The sequence below is a fragment of the Phytophthora parasitica genome, assembly GCF_000247585.1.
Source record: "Phytophthora parasitica INRA-310 unplaced genomic scaffold supercont2.6, whole genome shotgun sequence".
Classification (NCBI taxonomy): domain Eukaryota; phylum Oomycota; class Peronosporomycetes; order Peronosporales; family Peronosporaceae; genus Phytophthora; species Phytophthora nicotianae.
The window spans coordinates 932,619-945,333 of record NW_008648992.1 but is presented as its reverse complement, the minus strand read 5'-3'; the positions used below and the strand labels follow the sequence as shown (position 1 = coordinate 945,333).

Here is a 12,715-nt window from a genome sequence, read left to right as displayed (position 1 = left end):
GTACATAGATAACCGATTAAAGCCTGTTACCAAATAAGTGGCCTGTTACTGAATAAGTGGCCTGTTACCAAATAAGTGGCCTGTTACCAAATAAGTGGGCCGTTACTGAATAAGTGGCCCGTTACCAAATAAGTGGTCTGTTACTGATTGGCCACGATTGTTAGCTTTTAAATGATCTGTCACAAAACGAACGGTCTGTATAAACCTGACAAAACCGTACTTCCCACAAATCATTATACGATTTCTGCGGTGGGGGCGAACAGGTTTTAAGAACAGCGTGACGATGGAAACCGCATCAGAACAGGATGCAACGGAGTGGGCTACAGCGCGTCGGTGCACATCACTGACGCGCATGCAGAAGCTTGAGAAGCTTATTGTCTGGGAGGCTAACCCGGAATGGGGACCAACGCAAGCCGCTCGCGAGTTGGGTGTTAGCCGAGGTGCTCTCAGTAGGTGGAAGAAGGAGTATCCGGATCCCTCTCGTTTAAAAGATGAATTAACACCCGATGATGGAGCGAGGAAGAGAGCAGTTGGAGGAGGAAGAAAACAGAAACCTCCTGCTTTTGAAACAAGGGTTTTGGAGTACTATGATTCTTGTGTAAGAGAAGACGGCAAAGCGACGTACCACGATGTTTTTACGTACTGTAGCACCATCCCTGATTTCTTGTTAATGGACTTAGGCGCTCAAAGGGTGTATGTGACGAGGTTCATCAAGCGCTACAAACCTTCGCCAGCAGCCCCTTGCGAACAGGAGACTCCATGTAGTGGCCGGGCTACGGAGCACTTCAAGCCATCTACAAGTACCTGTGACGAGCTAGCTTCGCCGGGAATACAGCCCTGCGTTCCTTGTGAAAGCAACAAGCTAGTTGGTTCGGGTGTTATCAGCGATGGAGGACGCGTTCCGCTGAACAGCTCCGACCAGAACAGCATTATGACGCTCCCTCTCGCTACGGTTAATGCCAGCGTTGCCAAACCAAGCGGTTCAATCGCACTACGAACACGTGCAAAACAGTCACTCGTTAGTTTGCCGATATATGTTTTCGAGACGACTCTGGAACCCCCTCAAGACGCTACAGGTAATAATGTTTGGGACACCGCCACCGATAACCCCCCCCCCCGTGAATGACATTGGTGAAGGTACAGTCAATTTGGATGGTGAAAACGGTGATTGCAAAACTGGACATGATGACGAAGAAGACTCGACATCAGATGACGCCGAATTCGACGAAGACGAGGATGAGGAAGAAGACGAGAGCGATGACGATGATGATGATGGTAGTGAGGCAGAAGACGATGACGACTACGATGATGATCCGGAGCCAGACGAATCAGATGACGACGGACCCTTTGCAGATGATCGTGATGAAGAATCGGAAGTTGAATATGCGAGGCAAAATCAGCGCACAAAAGCTGTTACTGGTTCTAAGCCGATAGCATCTAGGCGTCAGCGTGATCTACTCGCAAAACGCAGTAGAGCGGTATTTTCCTTTACTGTTCGCAACCTCGACTCATCGACGTTGCGAGAAGAGCGCTCTGTGAAAGTCTTCAAAGATGATATTATGACGCTCAAACCGTTTGGCTGGCTTTCTGATGTGGTAATTGACTATGCCATTTACAAGTGCATGGAATCAACTGGAGGAACTGTGAAACGTTTCGGTGCGTCGCTTTTCAGTCAATTCAAGCAGGCGAAGAGCGGTGGTGAAAGCAGTTTCTCGGATGTCAAGAAGCTAGTTGACAAGATTGACTGGGATCTGTATTTTGCAGTTCTATTTCCGGTTTGGGGCGATAACCATTGGAGCTTGCTTGTTGTTGAAGAGCCAGCCAAGTCATCAAGATGCATGTTTCATGAGTCTAGCCACGTATTCAGCATCGCAACAAAATTATTGGCTGCAGTCTGTGAGGTTACCTCTGATGGTTCTCCAACGGTATCCGTCTGTGAAACTCACCCGCAGCAAAAAAAAACAACTCCGATTGTGGGATCTACATGTTGTATTACATGGAGAAGATCGCTGTGTATCTCTCTCAGAACAAGACCAAATCGATCCAAAGCGAAATTAAAAAGCTGACGTATGGATTGAATATTGGAAGGTCGGACAAGTTCCGCATTAAAATGCAGCAAAGGCTGAACAATCTCACCGGTACAAACAACTAGTCAGCTCAGCAGCGTTTGGCAGTGTTAAATTCACAAATACACTTTTTGAGATGCTGTATATCCAGAACGAACGTGTTCTGAGTATGAGAGTGGAAAGGTTATATGGATTTACGCCACTTATTCAGTAACAGGCCACTTATTCAGTAACGGACCACTTATTCAGTAACAACCCCGTGCGCAACGAAAAAATTAAACATGTTCTCTTCCGAGTGTTGCCCAACTTCCAGGACATGGTCACAATACGTAGGTGACGATGGGTTCAGCTTGAAGCCACCTGGTAGGAAAAGCTTCATGTAGTTCACAATTTGCTTGTACGCTGATTTCTTTTGCCGATTCTCGCAGACATCCCAGAGCGCGGCGTCTTGGCATACCACTTAAACCAGATTGCGGCTGGCCATTTTGAAGTCGCCTTAGACCCACAACCCTTGGTTTTTGCGTATGCAACAGTGTGGCTTGAGGTATTTCCCGCCACTTCTCCCGCTGTCCCGGGCTCAGATCTGGGCATTGACACGGGCATGGCTCCATCGCTCTGAGCTTGTCGTTTCTCCAGCTCCGTCACCCGTTTAGCCAACGCTTCATCGCTACCAGCTCGCTAATGACGTAATTTTGATGGTTGATCAGCGTATCTTCACGTGAAAACTTGTTGCCATCATTTCCTTCTGGGTCGTCTCTTTTCTTCGTCGCTTTACGCTGAAGCTCAGAGCTCCATCCCAACACTTGTGCCTTCTCAATTCCTAGTTCTACAAGAATTATGCGCATTCTAGACACGTATGGGCACATTGGATACCGTTCTAGAACCTCAGGAAAATGCTGGATCAAAGAAGCCGTGAGTACTTCGCATACACGATCACTTAGCCGTTTACTGGGGTCTTCAGCACAAATACTTGTCCGGAAGAGGAGATTGGCAATCCTACGGCTTTGTTCCCATGTTGCGGAATCAAACCACGATAACGTTGGCACCTCGAGCTTGGCACTTGCGTCCCATCCGCTCAGAACTCGCGCAACCTTCTGATCCTCACTGGTGGTATTAAACACATACGCAAACGCCTTGTTCGTAGACGTCATGTTCCATGAACCACGGTCAAAAATCCACTGAGCGCTTAGAGTAGCATCGCCGTTTGCATGCTGGGCACCACCGCGGCGGAATGAATGCGAGGTCAAGTTTGGGATAGACTTTGCTCTTGTTTGTGCTTCGCTCGCGGATTTGACAATGCGGTTGACGTATGCGTGTATCTTCATGTTATCATCGGTAGGTTTGCACTTCTTCGTTCGTGGCTCGCTTGAAGTCTCGTGGGGCGTTTCTGTGTCGACTCCGTCACAGGCTGTCAGTGCTTCTGCTAAAGGGATATCTATCAGGGTGGCGATTCTCCCTTCGTCTCCGGTAAGCAAGTTGAGGGTGGTCCAGTAAACGTAAGCTTGGGGTATCTTGCATTACCAGGGTCATGGCGATCGCATGTAGGGGGCAGGTTACGAAACTCGCTTGATTAGGGAAGATCGATATACCTTGCTCTTCCGATGTATTGACGCGTAACAGCCTCACAAAGACGACTCCGTCAGCGCTTACGGTGAGGTTGCTCTTTGCGACGAAGCCTAAGTCTGAAGCGCGCCCGAACGCATACCACATCAAGGCAAGGAGCGCAGCGTCTTGGTAATCCTTAGAGCTAGCAGCATCGAAATAAAGTCCGCCCATCAGAATACGTAGATCTTCCTTCGTGCACGCCGGTGCTCGCTTCGTACTACCACCTTCGAGGCGCTTCAGGCAGTGCCGTTCAAGAGTCTATGCCATCTTGAGTAGCTTCTTCTCAATTAAGGCTCTGTCCTTCGGGTAGGTGTCGAGTAACCAGTTTTTGACGTGCCGGTAGTAGCTCATGACGGAGTTGCGAGCTAGCGCCTTCCCTCCTCGCCCGTCTGCACTTGTAAGATAAACCGCGAAGCGATCCATCAGCTTGACAAACTTTGCTCCAGTCATATCACCTAGTAAAGTTGCTGCGATATACAGCATATTGACACCTTCGGCCACAAGGAAGCGAGAGAACGCATTGATTGCTGTCTGCTGCGCACGCTGGGAGTTGGCCGGTGAGAGGTCTTGCAGACTCATACTGTTTTCAAGTGTTTTTGTCGGTCAGAGGGGGAATATCCAAATGATGTAAAAACACTTGATGGCTAGTATGAATCGTAACGCATATTTAGTACCCTTGCCGACATTATATGCCGGCACAACGTCGGCAGCCGTTTCACCTAACCCTAATAACTCGGATTGGATAAAATACTGTATCCACGACTTGATTGGTTGTTTATCAGATATCAGCTCGATACGGTCATACTGAAACTAAGTAAGAAAAAGACTGTCGGTAGCTTAATGATATTCATCCATATAGTAAACCTTCCACTATTAACGTGAATATCACGATAACGGATCCGGTCACTATTTATAATTTATGTATTTGTATAGCCATCAGCTTTTTAACTTTTAGTTTTTTCTTATTGTTTTTTTTAATAATATTTTTGCTGATCGATATTGACGACGGTTTTGGGATGCCGTGGCTAATAACTCAATTGAGTATCAGCTCATAAGTATAGAGCACAGAGCGTGGTGATACAAAATAACATTAAATTTTGTATTTATTATACCGGTAAATCTGTTAATGTGATTAGGGTTAAATGTATATCTACCATAACATGTAACACACATACATAACAGTCCTTGCAACCTCGCAGTCCCCGCAGTTCAGTCTTGCAGTCCTAACAGTATTCACTCGCACGTGCTTTTCGAAATGCTATGCATTCAAAGCAAAGCGTATCGTATTTTTATTGAACAGCCTATCAGATCGCGTTTTTTCGTCATGCATGATTTCCTGATGCAGGCTGGATAGTAATGCAAATCAATATCGTAGGTGATCTTCCAGTGTTCTGATTGATGAAGAGAAGGCTAAAGAAGATTTAAGTCGGTAAGAGAAGGAGCAGGACGGACAGACAGACAGACAGACAGACAGACAGACAGATTTGTCGGCAAACGAAAACTATCATTAAATTTAGGTATATTAATCAGAGTTGAAGCCGACGTCTTCGTCAACAACTTTTTGTCAAATGTCGATGGGGCGACCTAGCGTCACTGCTAATGGCACGAATTCATAGACTGGATGCACGGCATGGGATACAGCGATGAACAAGTAACTGAGTCAAAGTTGGTATTTTTTTTTAAAAAAAACTCTCAATTCAAAGCCGATCTGTTCATAAAAGAGAAAGAAAACGAAAAAGTAGTAAGCAGGAATCTCAACCTAGCGTTGAAGACATCTCAGACGAGCTCCGAGAATCTGGTACAGTATCGCCCAGCACTGTGATCGACCACTCTGCTTTGGCTGCCTACGTAAACGCAATTATGGATTTGTGGAAACTTCAGCATAGCTTAGGCTCCAACACTCGTCGTCCTATCCGACCCAATACTGCAAAAAAATTGCTTAAGCAGAAAAAATTGCAGCTGTGCAGCACAAAGTCGAAAACTGCGATGATGCAGGAGAAAAGATAATGATTGATGCAACATTTAGCGACAGCATTATTCAGAATATTTTGAATGCGATGTTTAATAGCGGCACAGAAGCAGGTCTCCGTCATCGTGCTGATGTATTACTCTCGCTTGGGCTATCGTCACGTGGTGATAACGTCAGACGATTGTGTTTACTTCATATCGGCTTGATTACCCCCTCGAAAATGAAGGTGTGTGTGGAGCAAGCTTGCTTCGTACGGTTTGGAGAGAAAAAAAGAATCAGTATGGAAATGTAGGAGAAACCGCACTTATGCGCACAAATTGGTTGAGCGTTGTCCTTTAAGTGCACTGGCTCTCTATTTTTTCATAGATGGCATGTTGGACATGAACCATGGCCGGATTTTAGTGAACGCGTCCAATTTTCGTACTTAAAGGCTCCAGTCCTATAAGTCAGTCTACCTATCCACAACTACAAAGCACTAAAGGATTCTACTATTTGCTTGGGGTTCAAAGTACCGTGAAAACGCAACTAGGCCGAAAACAAGCAGCTGCTGCCGATTCAGGCGGCGCATCAGTCGACTCTGCAGACAAGCAAAGGCACTGGGCAACAAAAAGCAGAAAAGGAGCGTATGCCAATCATGTGGTTCCATTCGACTGTCTGAGGGTTTTGGCCGGCTTTGGACCTGAACCAAATAGATATCAGTTACCACGCGCAGTTCTTGATCCACCCTCGGGTCTAAGTGAAATGATATTCCCCGGGATCTCACAACCTGATAGTAAATCCTCGGCAATGATCGTGAAATTACTGGCATGAGCTTCATGGACCTATTGCGGTACATGCGAAAACCCCTCACATGCTCTTTGTATACATTTGTCATAACCGAAAATTGATTTCTGCATTCTATATATTTGTGTAGGTAGGTGAGTCCTCATAAGCAGCAAATCGGACGTCCGATGTACGCTCAAAATAGATGACTAATATTAAGTTATTAGCGATTCAATTAAAAATATGTCTTTACCGGACCAGTTCCATGGACTTAGAGAACTGCAAACTGACAAAACATTGCGGACCAAAGTAAGTGCTACCAGTGCTTTCAAGTTTCTAAAAAAAAAAAGGCAAAGTTGAAGCGGGGGACCAAAAAGGACTGCGTTGATAGTGATGGGAATGGAAAGATGTTTGTGTGTGGTAGATACATTTGGTATGTATCTTGCTTATAAGAATGAAACGAATGACAAACCGATAGCTCGCAGCACTTCAATACAGTGATATTGACAAGCCAAGCTTTGGCTGCTCGATCAAGTTATGAAACATTGAGACTCACTGTAAGATCGGTAGTTGAAAATGGGAAAGTCTCTAGATAGTTTCTGTCTGAAGCGAGATGGTAGTGAGGTGGTAGCTAGGGCACCTCCTTGTACAAAGCCTGACTTGAAAATAATGGTGGTGCGTTTGCACACTTGCTTAAACCTTGTGACTGTGGGTTGCCCACTTGTCGAGATAGGAACAGGAGCCAACAACGTGAACTCCCGATCATCACCTGAAGTTGGAGAACCAAGTGATTCGCTGGTCGAAATTTGGAGCATCCAAACAGAATTTAAGAATCAAACCACTTAGGTTTGTATGCTGTACAAAACATAATAGGATCTCGAAAGGGAAGCCCTAATGCTCTGACATTTTAACTCAAACCAGGCGCAGGGACAAGATGTCACCAGCGTACACATACACGTTGTGTTCAGATCAGATGCGCGGTCGAACAAGTGTCTTAAAAGGTATAGTGAATAGCAAATTGATAATCACTTTAAGAGATGCGTAATACTTCCGCGGTTTGTGAGTGTGCTGCGATTTGCGTGCTAGTGAAGCACATCAAGGCAGGGCAGATGCCTCCATTCGTAACTCACTATCGATGATGACCGCCACCTTTATCATGTGATGACGCTGCAGTGACAACAAATGGTATCTCAAACGGCGATACGGGCCGCTCCCCCAGCATTGCTTCAGCAAGTATAAATTGATGAGATTGTGGCTTTTTCAACCGCAAGGGAGCCTTTCATGGAAAAACAGTTTTACAGACACGTTGGAACGGCGTATATCGTTGGAAGTGTATGCCACCATGCCAATAAGTGCAAAGACGCATTAATTTCAAGTTCGATGGCTAGATACTGAATTTCAAAGCAAATTGAAAATCTCAGTGTCCGTATGATCTGGCTTGGAATGGACAACTACGGAGCACTAACAACAGTTTCGGACAATCAATACTGGCAAGGGTTATTGGAGTGTGATGGTGGAGAGAGTATTCAGATCGATGTGAGTGAACATCATGATGCCGAGATATTTGAGGAATATGATCCTGTTGAACTCCTCCCAACGACTCTTGAAGAAGTGGAGGCAATTTGAAGCACATGCTTCAATCCGTCAGAAGCCATGCGAGCTCCGTAAGATCTTTATGCACGCGCCGACGGATCTACTGGAACGTGTCTTCGTCGAATAACGACATATCTTTGCGCACTCGGCCAAGTCGAGTTTTTTTTGTGTACATACAGCTGTACTTTTTGGTGTCTAGTGCTTTTGAAACAAACCAATATGCTGTCATCCTCGTGATAAAGTTACGAACCCGTTCACGGAGAACGAGTTGATGAGTTTATTGGGCATTTTATTCTTTGTGACTCAGAACAACAACATGTGAGTATGCAAATTACTTGGAGTCGCAGCCCGAAGACTTCATCTTATAGTGAAAAAAGACGACGTCTCTGGATGTAATAATATCGCTGAATCGGTTCAAGCTACTTCGCTGATGCCTAAGCTTCAATGCTGCCCCGACTACCCTGGTCAAGGCGCTGCTGCTCGAATTCGACCCCGTCTCAATTTACTAAAGTCACGGGCGACAAATATATTTTCGTTGGGAGAATGTCACATTGGGTGAAGCTAGTGTAGCCTGTCGATCGCACCAGGGTCGACACATGATCGTTTTCAACCCTATTAAGCCAACAGGGAAGTTTCGTTTTAGACTCTACATGGTGTGCTGTTCATCGACGAGGATCGCACTCAATTACAAAGTTCACCGCAATCGCAATGGCATTGCAGATCGACAGAAAGGGTTATTGGAGATGCAGATATTCAAGCGCTAAGCCAGGAATTGGAAGAGGTGTGTCAAGGCACGTTCTCGAAGTCGTGCGCCCTCTTTTTGGATAACACCGAGTTGTTCAAATGAACAGCCACTTCGCGTTGGTGCAGTTATTTCAGGGGGCTTCGTCTTAAGGGGCATTATGGACAAGGAACTATCCGTACCAACAACAAACATTTTCCAAGCCACACGATGCTCGATAAAAGCGACAAGTACTCGTGTGATGACTTGCAGCAAGCTGTCTCTAGAAATCATGCGATGATAGTAGCATCCTGATGCGACGGCAATATCGTCAACATGGTGTCGAACGCGGTTGCATTCACATTATCATCGGTTAGTCGAACAGTAAGGAATCACGGGCAAGAGTGCTCCTACCTGCGTCAAGGAGTACAGCAAAATCATGAAGGGGACCAAATCAGAGGAGATTTTTGATTGCCGACGATCATAGCTGCAAACGTTGGCATAAGAAACGCGTTCTCGCCCTTATTGACGTTGCAAGGTCAAACAGGTTTCTGACGAGGCCCTTGTCAACTCCAGAAACCGGTGCGCGTGATCCACACAGAACACCCATGACGGAGCTAGTTGGTGAACTCAATACAGGAGAGTGGTTACATGCGCCCAGCGAAGGACGCATGTTCTACGTAAAATAGACACCAGATGATATAGCAACGGTGGGTCAGTTATTAAAACCCCATCTCGTCCTGCGGGTGATCGAGTTGCTGGGGATACCGCGATTACGTGCGCTGCGATTTCGTCGAGCCAGACAAAATCGTATGAGAATGAGCTGTATAGTATGTCGATGGGAGGGATGATATCCAACGGATGTAACGAATTACTCCCAGGTACACTACGTATGCCTGTGCCGCATCGCCCATCTTGAGCCTCCCCTGCACTAATGCTCCCCCAACAATACGTGGATGTGCTGGCCGAAGTTTCATCGCTTCTATCACTCAACCAGACTATTTACGGAGAAGGTCAATGTCCACAGGGGGTCAACGCTTCGAAGTTCATTCAACGAGCCAAATCAATTTGCTGTTCAGAATGATGCTGCGCATTTTTCCGTCTCACCGACGGCTAAAATCACACCGGATGGTATCACTGAGGAAGCTGTCTTGTGTGGAGAGGCCGATGTTGAGACATGAAGCATAGACCTATTGGAATAAATTTCTGGTTGTGGCGAATAGTTAGAGTTTGTGAATACTTGAGTACTCAAAAAAGGCAGCTGTCACTTGGTATCCAGGGCGGCAATGCACATGCTGTACGGGTGGGTACTTTCCATTGTTCAGTCTCCAACTTGCTTGTGGCGTCGAGACCGCATAGCGTCTGTTCCTCTAGCATTGGATGGAAGCAATGACCATCAGGCTCTAACCACCCTCTTCAGGGCACATGAGCACCAAATCGCGACGTTTGGCGTTGATACATAAAAAGCAAAACAAGTTTTACAACGTCGCGTGGGCTTACATTCGACTAACTGAGTTTCAAAATGTTGCGGAATAAGATTGGATACAAGCATTCTTTGAGCCGGCGAAGAAATGGAAGCAACAGTTTTGACTTAGAGAAAAACGCAAAACCGGACAGAGATTGAATAATGCAAAGCAACCGTAGTGAAGCGCATGTTCTCGTAGAGTTTGATCGAACTGAAAATAAAGATAATGTTGTAAGCCCATTGCTTCCAGGATTACACTTAAGTAAAACATTTTGTCTAAACAGAACGTGTTATGTTTAGAGTTCTATAATGTAGAGTTCACAAAGGCATGCCCATGGTAGCCGTCTATATATTAGCTGAGAGAGGATGTCATCGAGGAGACCAAGGAAGAAAACCTACTGTCTGTGGCAGTCCTGGTCGGAGTGGATTTCATAATACAGGTCCTCATGCTGATGTTATCGCCAGCAGCAGGGGCCGGTATTAAAGGGATCCCCTGGCGCACACTTGGGTTCCATGGATGGATAGTTTCAGCATTTACTAGCGGGTGCGTGGACGGACGGGTGCAAGTACACGCTGAACGACTGTACAGAGGTGGCAGACATTTTGGTCCCGGGAATTCTTCAAGAGATATCGAGTATGCCATTTTGTTGATCTGTTTCGCCAACGTCGATATTTTGGACACACAGACCAGGAGACGCATTATAGTCTGATTGCCTTGACGAAATCGTGGAACCAGTTTGTCGAAGTTATGCGAGAGGACCCAGAGGCTACAATTCGTATTATTCGCCATAGCAAAAGAGAATACTACAAGGCCATAACCAAGGGGATGAAAACGAAAGTACATGATAAGTGCTCGGCCGAATGGTTTCGCTGTGGTGTCATAGAGGGTCTATCATGCCCAATGGGTTACCCCGAGCCCCGACGATTAGCATCTAGTTTGCGCCGCAACCTAGAGAGTGGCGTAGCCACGTACGTGCTGACTGCCATCGAGGCCCTCGACAGCACGCTTAATCAAGACGAAGAGACCAAACGCAAACTTGAGATGGTTCTTCTCAATGCTCGTCACCATCGGAAGTCGAGATTACTCTAGATGAACATCTTCGGTCAATGTCGTATGGCTCAAAAGCCTTACAGGTATTACAGTCGATGAAGCGCGTTCAACAAACCATTTTGAGCCAAATCGATCTGATCGAAAACTCACGAGTTATGAAAATCGAAAGTAAAAAAGTCACAAATTCATCAATTCAGCCAAATCAAAGCACAAACACAAAAAGAGGATGAAGTTGTATTGTTTTTTTTATTGGATTAATAAAATATCACCATCCTATTGTGAGTATGTCGCCGCACTTATCATGCGTCAAAGTCAGGGTTATTCTAATTTGTATTTGTTCTTTGAGTGTAAAATCGTGTGTATTCGTAGGTCTGACGGTACTCGGTGGACTGTGCAACCGTTTCTGAAGTCCGCATGAAAGCGGTCGACATGATGTCACAGTACTTGCTGCTAGCGATATTATCATGTATTCTACTTTCTACAAATATAGTTTCGGTGGTCGAGCAATGTTTGGTGATGCAACTTACAACGGTTAGTGACTCCGCAGGGACAGGACCTTGGCAGATATCGTAGACAACCCACGAGGAAACTTTTCATAGAGACAGGAACGGCCCATGTCGTGGTAAAGTGGAATTTCTGGATAATGCAAGGTCTTAGGCCATTCATCAATTTCAAGAGCACGGCTCGCTTACTGCATAGCCCAGTACGAGGCCGTCCGAATGGCCATGCGTCTTCTTACAACCTGCTACTGCTACCAACGTATCGGTCGCATTAGCTTTTTTTAGGCAGAACAACCGAGAGAGAATTCTGGAAGAGTGAAATAAACGTTATGTATGAGCTTAACTGCTGTAAATTGTTAAGCAAGAGAAGTTCTATCAGCCCTAGAGATAGAACTACCCTTGGCTAACAGCTTCAAAACGGTGATAGGGGGAGGGTTTTGTAAATCTAACACGAGTGGCTAGTGCATCCTGGGGAAAAGATAATGTTGGAGTAACCCGTCAGCTGCAGCTGCCCAAGTAAGAGAATTAAGCCAGGGGAACACGACCCGCTGATCCTCTGGCACGTTCCGACAACCTCGGACAACTATGCAGCTGCGGTTGACGTTGCGGCTGGACAAGATGGTACGGGAAGGGTTTTCAAAACAACGGTGACACTTAAGCACCCTTTGGGCAGCCAAAGCTCCACTACGATACTTGATACTGATGGTAGAGGAGGTGATGTCATGTTCTAAGCCACAAGGGGGGTATCCGTGGTATCGCAACGTAAACAACGAATTACAGCTGTCTATAGGGACAATCACCCTTCCATTTACTCTTCCAGAATTTTCAAACAAATGAGAGTGCTCTCAAGGGTTTATGGTAGTGGATCAATTGTTACACCCCGTCATCCTAGGATCAAATTTTATGCAACAGCAAGGATCGGCTACAAAAGGGACATGATTAGCTGGGATGGAGTGGAAATGGAAAACGGCCTAACCCCCCCC

The 12,715-nt window shown here is 45.9% G+C and overlaps 2 protein-coding genes across 2 annotated transcripts; both read left to right on the top strand.

The window, feature by feature from the left end:
* Positions 1–7,845: 7,845 nt before the first annotated feature.
* On the top strand, positions 7,846–8,028 carry PPTG_21548 (hypothetical protein; the record flags this gene model as incomplete). The annotated part of the gene is made up of 1 exon (XM_008898356.1): positions 7,846–8,028. The coding sequence occupies one exon, from the start codon at positions 7,846–7,848 to the stop codon at positions 8,026–8,028; it is 183 nt and encodes a 60-aa protein (XP_008896604.1).
* Positions 8,029–10,929: 2,901 nt separating this feature from the next.
* PPTG_21547 (hypothetical protein) lies at positions 10,930–11,271 on the top strand (the record flags this gene model as incomplete). The annotated part of the gene is made up of 1 exon (XM_008898355.1): positions 10,930–11,271. One exon carries the CDS (start codon positions 10,930–10,932, stop codon positions 11,269–11,271), a length of 342 nt encoding a protein of 113 aa, XP_008896603.1.
* Positions 11,272–12,715: the final 1,444 nt, after the last annotated feature.